Source organism: Nansenia antarctica (assembly GCF_963989245.1).
Source record: "Nansenia antarctica genome assembly, chromosome: 20".
Classification (NCBI taxonomy): domain Eukaryota; kingdom Metazoa; phylum Chordata; class Actinopteri; order Argentiniformes; family Microstomatidae; genus Nansenia; species Nansenia antarctica.
Genome location: NC_137693.1, coordinates 9,036,871 through 9,057,147, shown reverse-complemented (window position 1 = coordinate 9,057,147; position 20,277 = coordinate 9,036,871). Strand labels below are relative to the sequence as shown.

General features: G+C 43.0%; 1 protein-coding gene across 1 annotated transcript; it reads left to right on the top strand.

The window, feature by feature from the left end:
• Window positions 1-13,913: 13,913 nt before the first annotated feature.
• On the top strand, window positions 13,914-20,006 carry LOC308174337 (cytosolic 10-formyltetrahydrofolate dehydrogenase-like; the record flags this gene model as incomplete). Its single annotated transcript, XM_080549415.1, has 8 exons — window positions 13,914-14,052; window positions 14,924-15,066; window positions 15,832-16,066; window positions 16,867-17,032; window positions 17,237-17,338; window positions 17,578-17,667; window positions 18,062-18,199; window positions 19,980-20,006. The coding sequence occupies exons 2-8, from the start codon at window positions 14,940-14,942 to the stop codon at window positions 20,004-20,006; spliced, it is 885 nt and encodes a 294-aa protein (XP_080405541.1). The 5' UTR covers window positions 13,914-14,052; window positions 14,924-14,939.
• Window positions 20,007-20,277: the final 271 nt, after the last annotated feature.

Here is a 20,277-nt window from a genome sequence, read left to right as displayed (position 1 = left end):
ACGTAATTGAATTGACTTGACTACTGGTTATGCTGAGTTATTACAGGCATTTTTCGGAGATCTGTCTGGCTTTTGACTGACCATTTATATGCAACGTTTGCAGGAAAAGTGCTATACAAATACAAAGTTATTATTATAGGCAACTATGGGCGTCAAAAAGGGTGGTACAAGATGCTCGTTCACGTGCACAACATTTTAGAGTTGATTGTGATTCATAAATGGAAGCAGGCGTGGGACTTGCAAATGCCACTGACGTGTGCACCGTTTTATTAATCCGAATGTTGGTGTGGGTAAATGTTCTTGCTTTGCGTAGGTACGCAAGCCGTTTACGCCAGTTATACGCAAAGCTTTATAAATGAGGCTGGTCCCATAGGCTACATGAAGTCAACAATCAGCTCAGGAACACAAAATTGAGAAATATGTAGAGAAAGATAGACAGTTTAATGTATACATCTTCCACTGTATCCAAAATATCCCAAATATAATGCTTAATATGTCCGGGAGCCATGGGGTTGAACCAGCTTTTCTGCTGTTTCTTGTTGCATCAGCCATGACTGCAGCATCCTCACTCAAATGAGAGGACGTGACAGAGTTAGGACGTGACAGAGTTAGGACGTGACAGAGACAGCCACTGAGACAGCCACTGAGACAGCCACCGAGACAGCCACTCACACGGCAACTGACACAGCCACTGACACAGCCGCTGACACAGCCACTGAGACAGCCGCTGAGACAGCCACTGAGACAGCCACTGAGACAGCCACTGAGACAGCCACTGAGACAGCCACTGACAGCCACTGAGACAGCCACTGACACAGCCACTGAGACAGCCACAGCCACTGAGACAGCCACTGAGACAGCCAATGAGACAGCCACTGAGACAGCCAATGAGACAGCCACTGACAGCCACTGAGACAGCCACTGACACAGCCACTGAGACAGCCACTGACTCAGCCACTGAGACAGCCACTGACAGCCACTGAGCTTTTTTTTCCGGAATATTATTCCGGCGTTTCATGACCAGGTTCTCCTCCACACGCCTCAAAGCTTCCTGGGTCATAAACAACGATACCTTCCTCCTGAGGAGAGCTGCTGCTTGATGATAGGCTGGCTGAAGGGAACCTCCCTGATGACCTGGTTGGTGGAGGGAACCTCCCTGATGACCTGGTTGGTGGAGGGAACCTCCCTGATTGGCTGGTTGGTGGAGGGAACCTCCCTGATGACCTGGTTGGTGGAGGGAACCTCCTTGATGACATGGTTGGTGGAGGGAACCTCCCTGATGATCTGGTTGGTGGACGGGACCTCCCTGATTGGCTGGTTGGTGGAGGGAACCTCCCTGATGACATGGTTGGTGGAGGGAACCTCCCTGATTGGTTGGTTGGTGGAGGGAACCTCCTTGATGACATGGTTGGTGGAGGGTACCTCCCTGGTTGGCTGGTTCATGGAGGGAATCTCCCTGATTGTGAGACAGTTTGACCTCCAGACACTTCCTCCTCAGGCTCATGTCCAGCCTGGGCTCTTGCTTCTCCTGCAAAACCCTCTGGGAAGGGTTGGTGTCACCAGTACTAGCCGGCTGGGGCAGGATGACCGTTCTCAGGTTAGGCTTTGTGTTCAGGTTGGGGTTAACCTGTGGTCTGCTCTTGTCCCTCAGCCGGCTGTCCCACAGAGAGAACACAGAGCCGGTCACATGGCCCATGACCCTGCTGTCTCCCGTGGCCAGCGAGGGCACCAGAAGAGGCGTCAGGTCTCCCACGTACCTGGTGACCCGCTGGGGGAAGCCCCAGAGACGATGGCTGAGTTTGCCTCGGACGTGCGACTCCAACTTCTCTCTGGTCTCCTGAGAGATGAAGGGGACGGAGGCGGCCCGCAGGAACATCATGATGGGCTTGCCCTCCGTTGCCGTGGTGACAGGCTGGCACGGAGAGTTGGCCCGTGGGCAGGAGGCACTCGTGCCGGACTCCAGGGGGCGTCTGGGGCGGCACTGGGCCTCCGGGGGTCCACGCCTCCACTGCACGACCAGCCGGCCCGGTCTGGGGGTAGGGCTCTGGTTGAGAGTGGCGTGGGTAGTACTCTGCTCGGGGCTCTGGTTGAGAGTGGCGTGGGGGTTAGTGGTCAGGTCTTGTTTGTGCTGGTTGTGATGGAGGTCCGGGTCAGAGTCTTGAAAATCCAGAGACAGCAGGGGGTCACGGGTCGTGTTCTCAGAGGAACTGTGACAGGCACTGGAGTCTTGCTGGCAGGCTGAACTTTTTGACTGGAAGAAGTCTGGCACGCCTGGACACCTGTCCCCCCCCCCTCTTCTGTTCCTATGGCGACACGTTCTACAGGGCCTCTGAGAGCAGCAGCTGGACGACTGAGCCGAGGAGGAGGGCCAATTGGAGCAGGAGGCGGAGTCAGAGGAGGAGTCAGAGCCCAGGTGAGTATCCAGCTTAAACTCCAGGATGTTCAGCATCTTCTCCAATCGCTTTTTTTTTATTTGGTCTGTGAACTCCTTCAACAGCTTTCTGCAGGAGGACAACAAACAGGGCTCTCATTCTGGCTAACACAGCAGGCATTTAGGCTGTTCATGTTATCATCAAACCACTTTAGTTTAACAAAGAATTATGACAAATCATAATTAATGACACTTACATTTTTGGGTCAATTGTTGGTGTCGAGATTTCCTCCTGTTCAAATACAAAATGGGAATGTAATGTAAGTATTAGCCTTTTAAATACACGCAAGCCCTAGCACACAGCCTTAAGACACAGCCCTGACACACAGCATTAAAACACACAGCCCTGACACACAACCCTAATCATAACACACAGCACTAGCCCAACGGTGCTTTACGCTCATTAATATTAATATTGACGCGCAGTTTACCTCACTTGCCGGGAGCGCGCCGGTGCCACCTTTCCTCCGGTTAATCATCCAGCTCAGGAGCCAGAGCAAGGAGAGGATACACACCATGAGCTGCAATCCAATGACCGCATCGAAACCTTGAAGCTCCGAGCTGGGAACCAACCTTGGAACCGAGCTTGGATCCAAGCTTGCAGACGACTGCAAGGGCACGCGGAAGCGCACGAATTTGGTTGAAGTGGCTGACATGTTAACGGTCCGGTAACATCGCCATGGCTATAGATAAGTAAGCGCAGTCTGTCGCAATACGTGTACTCTCTGATAGATACAGCGTGTCTGAATGTTGTTGATGATTGTTATGGGCTATAACGTTATGTTACGTCATGGCGTCACCAGGACAACAAAATGTATTGTTGATTGTTGCATCATTGTTTGCCCAAAAGCACTTCATTACGCTGTGTCTTGCATATTGTGTTTAAATGACCAATACAATTGTATTTCATATTTTATTGCACTGTAAATAATATAGCTCTGCGACTCCTTCCATAGTAATATCCTTTCAGTCTGATATGCATTGTTGCTAAAACCGTATACTCCATATGCGAGGGTTCACTTTTGCTAGGTCCGAGAAAAATCGATTTTAATAGCGATGTTAATCTGTTGTTGGCACCGCATCTTTCTCACATTTTCAACTCCTGCTTGAGCTGTAGCCTACTCAAGTAGAATTTTGTGTTGAATTTGGATTTTTTTTTTTTTTAAACGTGTAATATTAGTTTCATTGAACTACTTAAACAGTTATTGTGTAATTTGTTTATTGCAAACAGCTGAGAAATAGTTTGCCAATAAACCTAGTGTGCAATTGGGGGTTGAATAATTTTGATTGCAACTGTACAAGACAGGTTGCTAGTCTCGATTCATTGGTTGTGACCTGTGTGAAAGATGCTTTAGAGACGAGGAACAACTGCAGAACAATCATTTATAAATACTTTTATTAAGAATTCAGCAAGCCAAACATTCCACATAACTTATGTTAAACTAATGTTTGCTAACTATTTATTTTACAAAAATATTACATACCAGTCCAATAACATTTTAACAACGTATGCTCTTCAATGGTAACGCATGTAAGGAAGGAGACGAAGGAGGAAGACATATTTACTTGAACCAACATTTTGTCACACAGTGCGCCAAGTGTTCCATCAATCTTAATCAAGGTTATACAAAGCAAAACTGACAGCAACAATTATTTGTGTAAAACACAATAGCAAGTACAATAGATTTACGTACAACAACAACAACAACAACAACAACATACAGGGTTTAACTATATCACATCGATAATATCAGACTATACCTGACCTCTTCCCCCTCACTGGTTCCCTCTCAGCCTTACACCTAGTCTATAGGGCTTGGGGGACAGAGTAACTCCAAACACAGGAGTGTAGTCAGGTTCCCCTGCGTCCTCAGGCCAGACAAACTGGAAGCGTCGCAGAAGCGTCACCATAATCAGGAAAAGCTCCATACGAGCTAGTCCTTCCCCAAGACACATACGAGGCCCTGAAACATTAACAACAATAACAAGAAAAAAGCTCAATCAGCCATTTATTTCCATCCATCATCAACATGTATCTATAGCGATGTACTTTGTTTTGCGCTATATACCTGCAGAGAAGGGCAGGAAGGCCTCAGGCTTCTCAAACTCTCCCTGCTCATTCAGGAAGTTGGAAGGGTTGAAAGAATAGACTTTATTGTCCTTGTACAGTTGCCTATACAATGAAAATATGGTTCTTCTGAAGGTGCAAAAACAGAAAAACATATTCACATACCGGTATTCACAACAATATTAAGAAAATAAAAACAACTATAAAAGCAAGCTAAAAGACATGAGGTCAGTGTCTCATCTGGTTCATCAGTGGTTCATATGCGTCATATGCGTATAATGCGGTCAACAAAAATACATTGCTCCCCTCTCTCTCCACTACCGCAATGCAAGGTGCACAGGTGCTTAAAATACCTTGCAATATCACCCCCCATAACCATAATGACTTCTCAATACGGTGATCAAGGCAATAAACAAACAATCAAAGTAGGATTACAGACTTTCAGTCTGCCTCCATCCATGTGGATGAACCACCCAAAGGCCTGAGGTGTTGTCGGAGGCATGAATATGATTTAGGGGGTATTTAGTATAACAGGCTGGGTTTATTGTGAGTTTACTTGTTTGTTTATTGCCTTGATCACCGTATTGAGAAGTCATATGAAGAGACACTGACCTCATGTCTTTTAGCTTGCTTTTATAGTTGTTTTTATTTTCTTAATATTGTTGTCTTTATTTGCACTTGACACCACGGACCTCATTGTCTCTTAGCTTGTTTTATAGCATTTTCGCTTTTGAATTTTTCTAGTGTGTAATATTTGTGATATGTTATGTGTATAGGTTTGTGAATATGTGAATATGTTTTTCTGTTTTTGCACCTTCAGAAGAACCACTACAATTTCATTGTATAGGCAACTGTACAAGGACAATAAAGTATATTCTATTCTATATTCTATACGCATTGTTTGTTATTTTTCTGGTTTTGATCGCTTATGGATTCTTTTTGTACGTCGCCAAGTTTGATTGTTCTATTCAATAAATGCTCTAAAACATACTTTTCATCTCAGCGGATTGTTTGGCGCATCATACAATTACCAGCCAGACCCTGGTTGCGTCTCTCAGCGACTTTTTACTTTTGGCTCTATCTATCTATCTCGCTACAGGTGTCATATAACCCTAACCCATATCCTGTCATATAAAAGTACGTTATTGAATCTCCAGGTAATGTAGGCAATTTCTGACATCCATCACTTTTGCTGTCGTTAAGATACTTTATTTTTCTGTTTCGGTAGTCTGTCCAATGTGACACTTGCCCTCCTCCACCGGCCCTAGTTTTGGATCTAGCTTGCTGTTCATTATTTTCATGATAAATTGTAGCTAGCTAGCTATAACATCTTCATATACACCATACAGGCTACTGATTAACAGTAGGCACTGATTAACAGTAGGCAAATGCCCATTGAACAGATTTATTCATTATCCTATCTTAAGAAAACTAATGTAACACTCTCATCTGGGGATTTACACGGCAAATCAAATCAAAGATCGACACATCCCTGATGACAGGGAGAGGACGTATGACTGCTCTGATGAATCAACCCCTATTTCATTAATTTTCTCTATATAACAAAGTCGATCATTGATCGGCAACGACACTATATAATAGTTTGCCTAACTGGCAATCGGATTTGGGCTCCTAATATCTAAAAAGCACTACGGTTTTCTTATTTTATCTGATTAAAGTAGCAAAGACCAGAAATTTCCATTGACCGCCAGTCAAACTTCTACACTGCTATCACCCAAAAAGGGGCGTGGACATGACTACCCGGATGCGTTAGAATTGCATAGAGAGTTTGAATTTTGTCCGCTGTAAAGCGGATGCGTTTCCTAGAACATGTAAATGCAATTGCTGATCACATTATTGCATTACAATTTGAATATTGACTCAAATAACGCAGGCAAAAGTGGCAAATGAATATGCTATTTTGGGATTGCATAGTCATTTTAATTTTGTCAGCTACAAAGCGGATGTGTTTACTAGAACATGTAAATGCAATTGCGAATCACATTATTGCATTACAATTTGAATATTGACTCAAATAACGCAGGCAAAAGTGGCAAATGAATATGCTATTTTGGGATTGCATAGTCATTTGCACATTAGAATGAACTTTTGAATTTTGTCAGTTACAAAGCAGCGCATGACTTTGAAAATTAAATGTCAAATGGCTTTGCATTATCATTTTAATATTGACAGTGAATGTGCACATCAGGTACATGAAAATGAAAATCATTAGAATTGCATTTGAATTTGAATATTGTCTGAAAGAATGCATGCAAAAGTGGAACATGCAATTGCAATCTCATATTGCATTAGCATTTGAATTAAGTCTACTATATGCTTCCATATTAAAAAGCTCCTCTTCCTGTTTTAACCAGGACAAGTTTCTGCTTTACTTTTAATACTAAGCAGAACAGATGTGTGGATAGCAACAGAGATCTGGAGGTTTTTAAATTTCCCTGGCCTTCCCCCCCACTTAGCCATTGTTATGTCCCTGGCTTTTATTGTTTTATTGTTTTTAGTCCTTTTATCTTCTCTTCTTTTAAATTGTTATCACATCTTGTATTGTGTTGCATTTTATTTAATATCCTGCACTTTACCTGTTTTACATCTGTGAAGCACTTTGGTTCAGCTGCTGCTGTATGTAAATGTGCTATATAAATAAAGTTGACTTGACTTGACTTGAGATTTGACGATTGAAACCTGTATGTTATTTTAACCTACAATCAGGGAATATTCAAATATGTATAGGAACTTAGTGTGATTTTGAGATCCTAACCTGGGCAATGTTGGAAGCAGCTGGCAGGCATAAGCAATCAAAATAACTTTTCCTGTACAAAATCGCCGCCCTGTGGTTGAAATAGATATAACATTGAGCATATCCATGTGTCAGGGTGACTAATCATGGTGACCTGATTGGTTACCATAAAACTTGCTATGACATTACAATTATGGCATTATAATTATCCATAAAAGGCATCATGTACTAATGCTTAGCTGTTGCAGCCGGGCATAATAATATGATCAATGACTGTGTTATAAGTAACATTTACATTGACCTTTAGCAGACGCCTTTATCCAAAGCAACTTACGTCTAAAGTAAGTGAATCATCTATACATCAGTCATCATAACAAAAACAAATATATACATTTACAGAGAGGCACAATTGCAGACAATGGCATTGTAAATTGGGGGTAGGGTCATGTGTGACATTCCAAATATAAACACGTACTGTATTAAATACTGTATTAAATACATTTTAATAGAATCAGTGGCGGCCTACGGCCATGGGAGACATTCCTAACATTGACACTTATCAAATGTATCTCAATGGAGGGATAGGTTACTGTGTCAAAGTATCACAATGGGTAAATGGCTGTATTGGCTGTATATGTGATATACTGAATGGTAAAGATGTGTTTACACAAAAGCACACCGACACTCGTGACATGGCATAGACTAAACTGTTTTAATTAGGCTACTTATTATATTATTATTACATTATTATAAGTGTCATGGGTCTTTGTCACATACATGAAAATGTATATCTGTGCAATTAATATCTGAGTCATGAGAAGTATTATTTGAAGGACAAAATAGCCTAAACTGTTTTAAAATACAGCACACACACCCTAAGAGTCACAGCACACACACCCTGAGTTACAGCACACACACACCCTAAGAGTTACAGTACACACACCCTAAGACAGGGGTCGGCAATAGGCGGCCCGCGGGCCATTGCTGGCCCATCACCAATAATATTTGGCCCAGCAGAATATTTTGAGAATCCACTTTTTTTTTTTTTTTTTTTTTTTTTTTACAATATCCGACCGACAGTCCAACACCGCGCCTATAATGTCCGAATAGAGAATCTACCTCCACCTGAATAATGCTTATTGTACTTTTATCCATGTTGAGAGTGAATGACACAGGGACAGACAATCAGGCAGCGGGGTGCACCGAAGCGCACTGACGCTGAACCCCTCATAGTGAATCATAAGTAGGTGGACAACGTGTAGTGCTGAAATAGCCGTGTGTGGTTTGAAAAAAATAACACCAGCTCAGTAAATAATTCAAACGTAATGTTTACGTATATGTGACTGCAACACACATATGAACAGTAACAAAGCAAATTCAGTTTAATATTCTGAAAAACATTGACAACAAAATCGGTGAAAAAAAAAAAAGAAAGAAAAGTAATCCGCTTATGCGAGGGGTGGTGGTGCATAGGCCTATGCTCCTGAAACGACAGAGCAAACACGCTATTAGGGATAATAATTACAATGAGCCATTCATTCAAAATATAAAAAATACAATTAGGTTATTAAATACAATAACGACAGGCTTGGTACTCACTTAATGTGAAAAGTGGCATCTCCCATCGGTCAGTATTTGCTTGATATCTGGTTATATGGACGTCACTTTAATCCGCAGGCAGTTCTCAAGTTTTTTTTTGCATCAATCGATTCCTCTCGTGCGTCTTTATCACATTCATTGAGGAAAAGGACGACTCGCATGTATAGAAAGGGAACATTGTGAGCACGGAAGATGTGAGTCTCACAACGGCTTTGCGTTGATGAAACCAGGTAGGATGAACATTATAGTTCGCTGTCCATTCCTCTTTAAATGCCCTGTTTTCACCGTCAACTTTCCTCTTTACACCTTTGGAGAGTGACATGATGTTTCTCTTGCTAGTTAGCAGGTTAAATGTTTAGCTAACTTCACCCGGCAGGCAAACAACCAATCCAATAATAATGTGACCTTGTCTGGAAGGAGGGGGGAATCATTCAGAATGAAAGTATGTTAAATAATTATTAGAATAAGCTAGGCTGCGCTACATCGTCAGTCCACACATTTATTATTCAAAACTATGGAAAAGGGTGAAACTACGTTTCAACGTTGTTGAGAATCACAACACAAACTTGCTAGTCAAGCCAAAATACTGCAACGTAATGGATTGGACTGCTACCTAGTTAGCTACAACACTACTTTACATTGTTACCTAGTTAACTACAACACTACTTTACATTGTTACCTAGTTAACTACAACACTACTTTACATTGTTACCTAGTTAACTACAACACTACTTTACATTGTTACCTAGTTAACTACAACACTACTTTACATTGTTACCTAGTTAACTACAACACTACTTTACATTGTTACCTAGTTAACTAGAACACTACTTTACATTGTTACCTAGTTAACTAGAACACTACTTTACATTGTTACCTAGTTAACTACAACACTACTTTACATTGTTATCTAGTTAACTAGAACACTACTTTACATTGTTACCTAGTTAACTACAACACTACTTTACATTGTTAGCAGGCTCACAAAACAAGCTGTGTTAGTTGACTAGCGATGTGTACATTTTTCGAAAGAAAAGTCAAAGCATTAGAACGTGTCACATTTTTTAACAATCAATTACTTATGAATGAATGAATGAATGGAATGAAGAATGGTCTTTATTGTCATTGCTACAGTACAGGTACCAAACAACGAAATTTAGGAGGGGTGGCTCCCCTGGTGTTAAGGAAAAAAAAAAAAAAAAAAAAAAAAAAAAAAACGTTCGGGCCCGCCATCTAGTGGCTCAAAAAAAAATTGGCCCGAGGCCAAACCTAATTGCCGACCCCTGCCCTAAGAGTTACAGTACACACACCCTAAGAGTCACAGCACACACACCCTAAGAGTTACAGCACACACACCCTAAGAGTCACAGCACACACACCCTAAGAGTTACAGCACACACACCCTAAGAGTTACAGCACACACACACCCTAAGAGTTACAGCACACACACCCTAAGAGTCACAGCACACACACACCCTAAGAGTCACAGCACACACACCCTAAGAGTTACAGCACACACCCTAAGAGTTACAGCACACACACACCCTAAGAGTTACAGCACACACACCCTAAGAGTTACAGCACACACACCCTAAGAGTTACAGCACACACACCTTAAGAGTTACAGCACACACACCCTAAGAGTTACAGCACACACACCCTAAGAGTTAAGAGTTACAGTACACACACCCTAAGAGTATGGACAATTTGTACTGCTAATTGTATCCTGTTTTATGTCTTGTACTATTGTCACCTTTATCCTGACTTATCTTGCCTTTTGTTACTCAAAAAAAATGTTACTCTCTTACACTTGTGTAATGTGATGTAACAATACAACTTGAAACTTGAAACAGTATATGGTCAAATTATCTGCAGTGCTGGGCTTGCAGCAGTCAGGTGATCCTGAGTCAATAATGAACTTGTAGTGATTACTGGCAACCAGTATGAGCTGGTTCAGACTACACTGGGTAACAGGCGGACACTGGGTAACAGGCGGACATTGAGTGATCATTGAGCAAGCCTGGGCTGAGACTGTCGCTGGACAATCAAACTTATGTACCTTGTATCTCAAGGCTAGCAAACTATGAACTTTACCTTTAACCTTATGTGCTAACTTCGTTGCAAGATAGCTGCTGCAACGCCTTTACGCAAATAAATCATTGTGAATGAATTCTAATGATAATATGACTAACAGAAACACTCAATACTGCTTTCTCCAGGAACTCAGCTCTTATCAGAACACAATGGGAGTATGAATAAATCAATCAATGATCAACTCTCTCGTTGCCTCACAGCCCTGTCCTCGGTATCCACAGATCTAAGGTCAATGATCAACTCTCTAGTTGCCTCACAGCCCTGTCCTCGGTATCCACAGATCTAAGGTCAATGATCAACTCTCTAGTTGCCTCACAGCCCTGTCCTCGGTATCCACAGATCTAAGGTCAATGATCAACTCTCTAGTTGCCTCACAGCCCTGTCCTCGGTATCCACAGATCTAAGGTCAATGATCAACTCTCTAGTTGCCTCACAGCCCTGTCCTCGGTATCCACAGATCTAAGGTCAATGATCAACTCTCTAGTTGCCTCACAGCCCTGTCCTCGGTATCCACAGATCTAAGGTCAATGATCAACTCTCTCGTTGCCTCACAGCCCTGTCCTCGGTATCCACAGATCTAAGGTCAATGATCAACTCTCTAGTTGCCTCACAGCCCTGTCCTCGGTATCCACAGATCTAAGGTCAATGATCAACTCTCTAGTTGCCTCACAGCCCTGTCCTCGGTATCCACAGATCTAAGGTCAATGATCAACTCTCTAGTTGCCTCACAGCCCTGTCCTCGGTATCCACAGATCTAAGGTCAATGATCAACTCTCTAGTTGCCTCACAGCCCTGTCCTCGGTATCCACAGATCTAAGGTCAATGATCAACTCTCTAGTTGCCTCACAGCCCTGTCCTCGGTATCCACAGATCTAAGGTCAATGATCAACTCTCTAGTTGCCTCACAGCCCTGTCCTCGGTATCCACAGATCTAAGGTCAATGATCAACTCTCTAGTTGCCTCACAGCCCTGTCCTCGGTATCCACAGATCTAAGGTCAATGATCAACTCTCTAGTTGCCTCACAGCCCTGTCCTCGGTATCCACAGATCTAAGGTCAATGATCAACTCTCTAGTTGCCTCACAGCCCTGTCCTCGGTATCCACAGATCTAAGGTCAATGATCAACTCTCTAGTTGCCTCACAGCCCTGTCCTCGGTATCCACAGATCTAAGGTCAATGATCAACTCTCTAGTTGCCTCACAGCCCTGTCCTCGGTATCCACAGATCTAAGGTCAATGATCAACTCTCTAGTTGCCTCACAGCCCTGTCCTCGGTATCCACAGATCTAAGGTCAATGATCAACTCTCTAGTTGCCTCACAGCCCTGTCCTCGGTATCCACAGATCTAAGGTCAATGATCAACTCTCTAGTTGCCTCACAGCCCTGTCCTCGGTATCCACAGATCTAAGGTCAATGATCAACTCTCTAGTTGCCTCACAGCCCTGTCCTCGGTATCCACAGATCTAAGGTCAATGATCAACTCTCTAGTTGCCTCACAGCCCTGTCCTCGGTATCCACAGATCTAAGGTCAATGATCAACTCTCTAGTTGCCTCACAGCCCTGTCCTCGGTATCCACAGATCTAAGGTCAATGATCAACTCTCTAGTTGCCTCACAGCCCTGTCCTCGGTATCCACAGATCTAAGGTCAATGATCAACTCTCTCGTTGCCTCACAGCCCTGTCCTCGGTATCCAGAGATCTAAGGTCAATGATCAACTCTCTAGTTGCCTCACAGCCCTGTCCTCGGTATCCATAGATCTAAGGTCAATGAAACACACAACTCTCTCGTTGCCTCACAGCCCTGTCCTCGGTATCCAGAGATCTAAGGTCAATGATCAACTCTCTCGTTGCCTCACAGCCCTGTCCTCGGTATCCAGAGATCTAAGGTCAATGATCAACTCTCTCGTTGCCTCACAGCCCTGTCCTCGGTATCCATAGATCTAAGGTCAATGAAACACACAACTTTTGTATTATTCTGAAACTAATTACATCAGGATCTTTGATCATATCTGGATCATCTTTATTGACGTCTGCAGGAAGTTATGGTCAATAGTGGGGTAAACTATTATCTGGGTTTACCTATTGACCTCTCTTATCTGTTTTTCTTTGACAACCTTTTTTATGATGTAGATATGAACCTTGTAGGGAAATTGTGCTTTCTTTGATATTGTCATGTCATGCTACCTTGGCAATTGTGACTATTAAACATTGTTGACTAACTTTAGGCCTTAAACTAATTGAATATGCCCAGTTAAAATGTCTGAGTTTGGATGGAACCAACTCACAGATTGACGGCTGACTGATTTAATATGACTCATGTCGTAAGCCTGCACTCATGATGATAACATTGAATGGATTTCATTTTTTTTTTTTTTACTATTCTATTGCAGCACGATGTCACTGTATGATAGGCTGCTTTTAGAGTCAAATCTTTTGTCGTACTTGACCTGAATTTACAGTACAGGCCAAAAGTTTGGACACACCTTCTCATTCAATGCGTTTCCTTTATTTTCATGACTATTTACATTGTAGATTCTCACTGAAGGCATCAAAACTATGAATGAACACATAGGAATTATGTACTTAACAAAAAAGTGTGAAATAACTGAAAACATATTATTATTAACACATTATATTTAATATTATTATTATATATTTTATTAACAACAAAAAAGCAAAGGGTGGCTACTTTGAGGAATCTAAAATATAAGACATATTTAGAGTTATTTCACACTTTATTGTTAAATACATAATTCCTATGTGTTCATTCATAGTTTTGATGCCTTCAGTGAGAATCTACAATGTACCAAATAGTCATGAAAATAAAGGAAACGCATTGAATGAGAAGGTGTGTCCATACTTTTGGCCTGTACTGTAATTGCAATTGTTTGCTTTCTTGTTACACATTGGTAATACAAAGTTTACGCCCAATGCCCTCCTCTCTTGGCCCAGACTGTCCTATCCGAACACACGATGGGACTGTTGTGTAATGACCGTATCTCGCTTATGGCAGCGACACACACAGGCGACATCAGAGCAACAACCTGATCCAATCAATCACTCTTTTCACACCAGTAGAGAAGACTGTTGGTCACGAAAGACAGGGGTACGTTCCATTTTTATATTATAACAAGATATCTAACTGTCATCATAACTAGTCATTCTAACCCCCGTATTGAATGAATTAACTGTTTCTGAAGTTATGATTAGTTATTTGGTTTGTTCTTGAGGGCGCGATTATTTTTTTTAGGTTGCATGCTTGCTAATCAGCCTCGAATATGTCTATTGCATAGCCTACAGTACATTGTCTCACGCGTTCTAGTATGCAAATGAAATATATCTATATATATATATATATATATATCTTAAAACACCTGCTTCGTGGCTCAACTGTTTTATTTTATTTTCATAGGGCACTTTCATTTGTATTGAGTTCAACATTGTCAACAGCGTGCATCGTGGAAATAGCTTTGCAGATGTATGCACATTTGAATGTGTATGATATGTTTGCTAATAATAAGTAAGTCTGCATGTAGAAAGAAAATTCCTGCACGTAGCGGGTCGCTAGCGAGCTGTCAAGTGTACTTTAAATCCACTTGGATTCGATTGGTCAATCCCCCATAGGCATGATTCTGCCGTGACATCTGATTGGTTAAACAGGGCACGCCCTTTTCACCAAAAAACTGCTGTAGTATTATATAACTATTATACAGACATTAGTAATTAAACCTTTAAAAAAAAAAAAAACGTTTTTTTCCACTAAACACTTTTATACATCGTTTATTTTTTTAAACAACCATGCTACTTTTGTGGATACGATAAGAGTAATATTTGACAGTAATGATTTGGTTATGTAATGCAAAATCCAAATGCATATGTTTCAAATTAATAGGTTATGAATACCCACTACACTCTAGAGAGAATTGCCTTAAAAAAATAAAATGCTCTTGTTTGTCTGTTGTCTTTACCTACATTAGCTTGTGAGCACTCAGGATGAAGATTGCTGTGATAGGTCAGAGTATTTTCGGCCAGGAGGTGTACAAGGAGCTAAGGAAGGAGGGACACATCATTGTTGGAGTTTTCACAATACCCGACAAGGATGGCAAAGCCGACCCCCTAGGTGAGTAGGTCATGATGTCATGAGTGCGCTGCAGGACAGTATATATATCTGGGAGCATATTATTGCAATGGGTGCAACCTTTATCATATGTGGTCCTCATACCATAGCACCTAAAGTACACATGAGCAGTGAACACAGACAACTCACACAACATACATTTGTACAACACTTTATACAAATGGCCATCTGAATTAGATCTGAAGGCAAAAGTGATTGATTTCAATGCACTTCAAACTCCCGATTTCAATGTATGACACATCATTTGAAAGCTTACAATCTGCCCTTTCATAATCTGTCAAAAACTGAAAAATACTATTGAATGAAGTAGAAGCCGCACACTCTAGTTTCAGATTTTTTTTACCAGACCCTGTCACATATTACTCAATAATAAATGGGAATATAATAAATTGCTATATCCAAAAACTAATTACAGATTGTGTTTTTTTAAGGTTATTTTTTTTGAGTGGGGCAATCCCGCTCTTATATTTGGATTGGATAGATACAGGAAAGTAAGGCATGTGAGCAGAGCAGCCATGTTGACATGAGCATTGAGTGCTAGACCACTGGCCACACAGATTATGGTTTTAAGGAGATCTTCTATTCAACAAAACATTGGCATAACAAGAGTCATGTACACCTTGAGGGTACCCTCAAACACCTCAAACACCCAACTTCTAATTAAATGAACCATTTCATACACAAATGCAATACACTGCACTTTACAGGAAAAGTGTGTTGAATAGCTCTTTGCCCCTTCCTCCACAGCCAAGGAGGCAGAGAAGGATGGCGTGCCTGTCTTCAAGTTCCCCCGCTGGCGTCTGAAGGGGAAGGGCATCAAGGAAGTGGTGGACCAATATGAGGCTGTGGGCGCGGAGCTCAACGTCATGCCCTTCTGCTCCCAGTTCATCCCCATGGAGGTGATCGACCACCCCAAGCACGGCTCCATCATCTACCACCCGTCCATCCTGCCCCTTCACAGGGGAGCCTCCGCCATCAACTGGTGAGTCAGTAGGCAGGGGGGTGTGTCTGTTTCTATGTGTTATTGGTTGATGCTGACTGGTTGGTTGGTTAGTTGGTAGGTGGACAGATTAGTTAGAGGCATTGGTCAGTTGTCATGTTCATAGGTTTGGTGGGTGGGTGGGTCGGTTGGTGGGTTGGTGAGTTTGAGATTCACTGGCTGGTAGGTTGGTTGGATGGTTGGATGGTTGGTTGGATGGTTGGTGGGTTGGTTGGTGGGTTGGTTGGATGGTTGGTTGGTTGGTGGGTTGGAGGGTTGGTTGGATGGTTGGTGGGTTGGTTGGATGGTTGGTTGGATGGTTGGTTGGTTGGTTAGTTAGTTGGTTGGTTGGTGGGTTGGTTGGATGGTTGATTGGTTGGTTGGTGGGTTGGAGGGTTGGTTGGATGGTTGGTGGGTTGGTTGGATGGTTGGTTGCATGGTTGGTTGGTTAGTTAGTTGGTTGGTGGGTTGGTTGGATGGTTGGTGGGTTGGTTGATTGGATGGTTGGTTGGTGGGATGGTTGGTGGGTTGGTTGGTGGGTTGGTTGGTGGGTGGGTGGGTGGGTGGGTTGGATGGTTGGTTGGATGGTTGGTTGATTGGTTGGTGGGTGGGTGGGATGGTTGGTGGGTTGGTTGGATGGATGGTTGGATGGTTGGTTGATTGGTTGGTGGGTGGGTTGGTGGGTGGGTTGGTTGGATGGTTGGTGGGTGGGTGGTTGGATGGTTGGTTGGTTGATTGGTTGATTAGTTGGTGGGTTTGAACAGTTGCATTTCCTCACTCTCTCCCTCTGGATTGGTCCACAGGACCTTGATCCACGGTGACCAGAAAGGCGGGTTCACAGTGTTCTGGGCGGATGAGGGACTGGACACTGGACCAATCCTGCTGCAGAGGGAGTGTGCTGTGGAGCCTGATGACACGGTCAACACCATCTATAAGAGATTCCTCTTTCCAGAGGGAGTGAAAGGCACAGTGAGTCAAGGGCAAAGGCCACATATAGTCATTCAGATAATAGCTGTCTGTCTGCATCTCAAACAGCCAGCATGTTTTGTCTCGAGAAAGATGCATGAAGCATGAACATGGAAATGCCAAATGTCACCGTCATAACACTTGAATAGGTTCACACATATCCATTCCATGCCGTTGGGGGGGCTGAGTATGCATGGTTGTTCACAGGTGGAGGCGGTGAGGTTGATCGCAGCGGGGAAAGCACCAAAGATCACCCAATCAGAGGAGGGAGCCACCTATGAGGGCATCCAGAAGAAAGACAACGCAAAGGTACTGAAGACCTAGTCCTGGACAGAACACTCTAGACTGCTCCTGCCATCTTGCTTTTCCCACAAGTACTACTACAATGCTATATGGAATTCCATAGAAATTCGGTGATGTCAAATCTATTATGACCAGACGTACTTACATTTGTACTTACTCACTAGGGTTTCTGCTGTGTATATTGGTCCATTGTTAGAATGAGATGTACAATTGATCAGTATTTTTGCATTTTGTCTGTGATGTAGATTGACTGGAACCAGTCAGCCGAGGCCCTTCACAACTGGATCAGAGGTCATGACAAAGTCCCCGGTGCCTGGGCTGATGTCGATGGACAGGTAAGAATACGCCCACAGTGGGGCGCTTGGGTGGCGTAGCGGGTTAAAGTGCTGACCATGTAACCGCAGGGTCCCGGTTCGATTCCGGCCGGGGACATATCCTGCATGTCATCCCTTCTCTCTCTCACCCATCCTTCCTGTCATAATCTCTATCTGTCTCTGTCATTAAAAAGAAAACCATGAGTGGGACTGCCCCACTCAGAAAAAAAAGAATACGCCCACAGTCAGTCTTATAGTGGAAATCCTCTGAGACAGAGACTGAATCACAGTAGTTTAAAGTGGCCTCTCCCTCTCCCTCATCAGCACTGACTTGAAAACACAACAGGTGAAAGAGAGTACTGAGATGCACCTCAGAAACTCATCCCACTGTTGTCATCCCAACCTTTCTCTGTAGAAGATGACGTTCTACGGCTCCACTCTGGTAAACGACGGCACCGCTGCTAACGGACAGCCCCTGGAGATCCCTGGTGCCAGCCGACCTGGTCTGGTCGCCAAGGCAGGCCCGGTGCTGTTTGGCAGCGATGGCAAGATGGTAAGTTGCCAGATGTTACACAAACATCATTACGACGCACTGGATATTACCAGAGTTTCACTTTTGGGGGATTGTCTTTGGCTTGTTTTTCGCACTTTCTTCCTCATTATTCAAGTTAAGATTCCTCTGAATAAACCATAGCCATTCGTTCCATTCGCTTTTGTGAGACTCTGAACTTGTAGTATACCTACATGCAACCATACTACCTGACCATGAAGTATGCAAATAAGTCATGACTTTTATAGAGGCCATGTGTGCTAGGCTAACCTCTTGGTGTAGCGGGCCATGTATGCTAAGCTAAGGCGTGCTAGGCTAACCTCTTGGTGTAGCGGCAGGCACGTGCCGTGAGCTTTTAGATTGGGTAAGCATAAGATATAGAAATACACGTAATTACACATACACGCTATCAGTGAGCGCAGTTTCAAGGAAATGCAATTTTGATGCCCTAGAACCCGCTAATAAACTGTAGTGTCACTTTGTGATCAGATTACCAAAAACAAAAAAAACAGTTGCCAGTTTCGACTATATCAGGGGTGCTCATTGTTCAAAGATCTTTTCAAGTAGCCAACCTACTGAAATTTACAAGTCCAGTTTCAACATCGCACACGCACACACGCACAACACAGACACACACCGTTTCCATCCTCCATAGTAAACACAACACACTTTCTTTTCACACTTTGTCACACAGGCACTTGACATCACATCACAGACCCTCCCTCTCAAAGTACTCAAACCATATAAACAAGCACAGATCGCCACCAGCCTCGCGAATCATATACATCATATAAACCGCTCATACCAGGCTTGCTGTAGCCGCTGGCGACTCTCCCTTTCTGGGTCAGTGTGAACATCGGTGAGCGAGCGGCCGGGCGGCCTTTAGCCAGTAGTTGTGTTTTTCCAGTCCAGTCCAGTCTACGAAAGCCCTTTAGGTCGCTGACAGTAATGTCCATATTCACAAAATCAAGCAAGTTATCCTTATTGATTATTATTATTTAGATCGTTTGAGCTAGCTGGCATAAGCTATTCTGCCGGGCGAGAGGTGAAATGTTAAGTGAACTTGAAAGTGATAAGAGCCAATCAGTAGCTCTTATCGGAATGAAAGACCTACTCTGATTGGCTGTAAGCATGCTTACCCTGGTCACATTAAACAGCGGGTTGAGGCATCGGAAAAAAATAAAAAAGACATGTTCACGCATTCGAATGTACGCGAGGGAAAGCAGAGAGCGGAGTGCTTATATGCAAAGCAGAGTAGGGAGTGCTTTACTCCTACAGGTGGCGCTAAAAATGCAACGTCAAAATGAATGACTCCTGCTGCCCTGGGACCTAAAATACGACTCTTTTAATGAAAACAAACAAACGGTTACATGCACTTTTATTTTTATATTTTCCTTTTTTCTTTTTTCGTTGGGTAAGCACTGCTTACCCTGCTTATATGGACGGCACGTCCCTGTGTAGCGGGCCATGTCCCAGGCTAGGCTAGACTAACCTCTTGGTCTAGTATGTATATGTATGAGTTAGCATAAAGGACATGTAGATAGAGAGAGGAGGATACTGCTGCTTTAGATCATTGGGACACACCTGGACTGGCTGGTTGATACACGGGATATATTGAGATAAATAACAAATAAATGGCCAAAAGGACATTCTGAAAGTATGTGAAATGTGTTAAAAAAAACTATGAAAACTAACTTGCCTTCCTCATAGCTGGTGTTGCACTTTTGGCTGAAATAAACTCAATTAAATCTCTGACACAGTTTTTTCCCATTCCTCCATGCAGAGTTATTCCAGATGTGTTTGTGTTTGAGGGGTGTCTTGTCTTGCATGCACAGGCCCGTTTCAAATCACCCCACAGCATCTCAATAGGATTCAGATCCGGGCTTTCACTTGGCCTGTTCCAGAACTCTCCATTTCTTTCTTTTGAGCCGTTCGTTGGTGGATTTACTGGAATGTTTTGGGTCATTGTCATGTTGCATGGTCCACATCTGCTTTAGCTTCAATTCTGCATGGTCTCACATTTTCCTCAAGCACCCTGTGATACAATATAGAATTCCTAGTGGATTCTATGATGGTGAGCA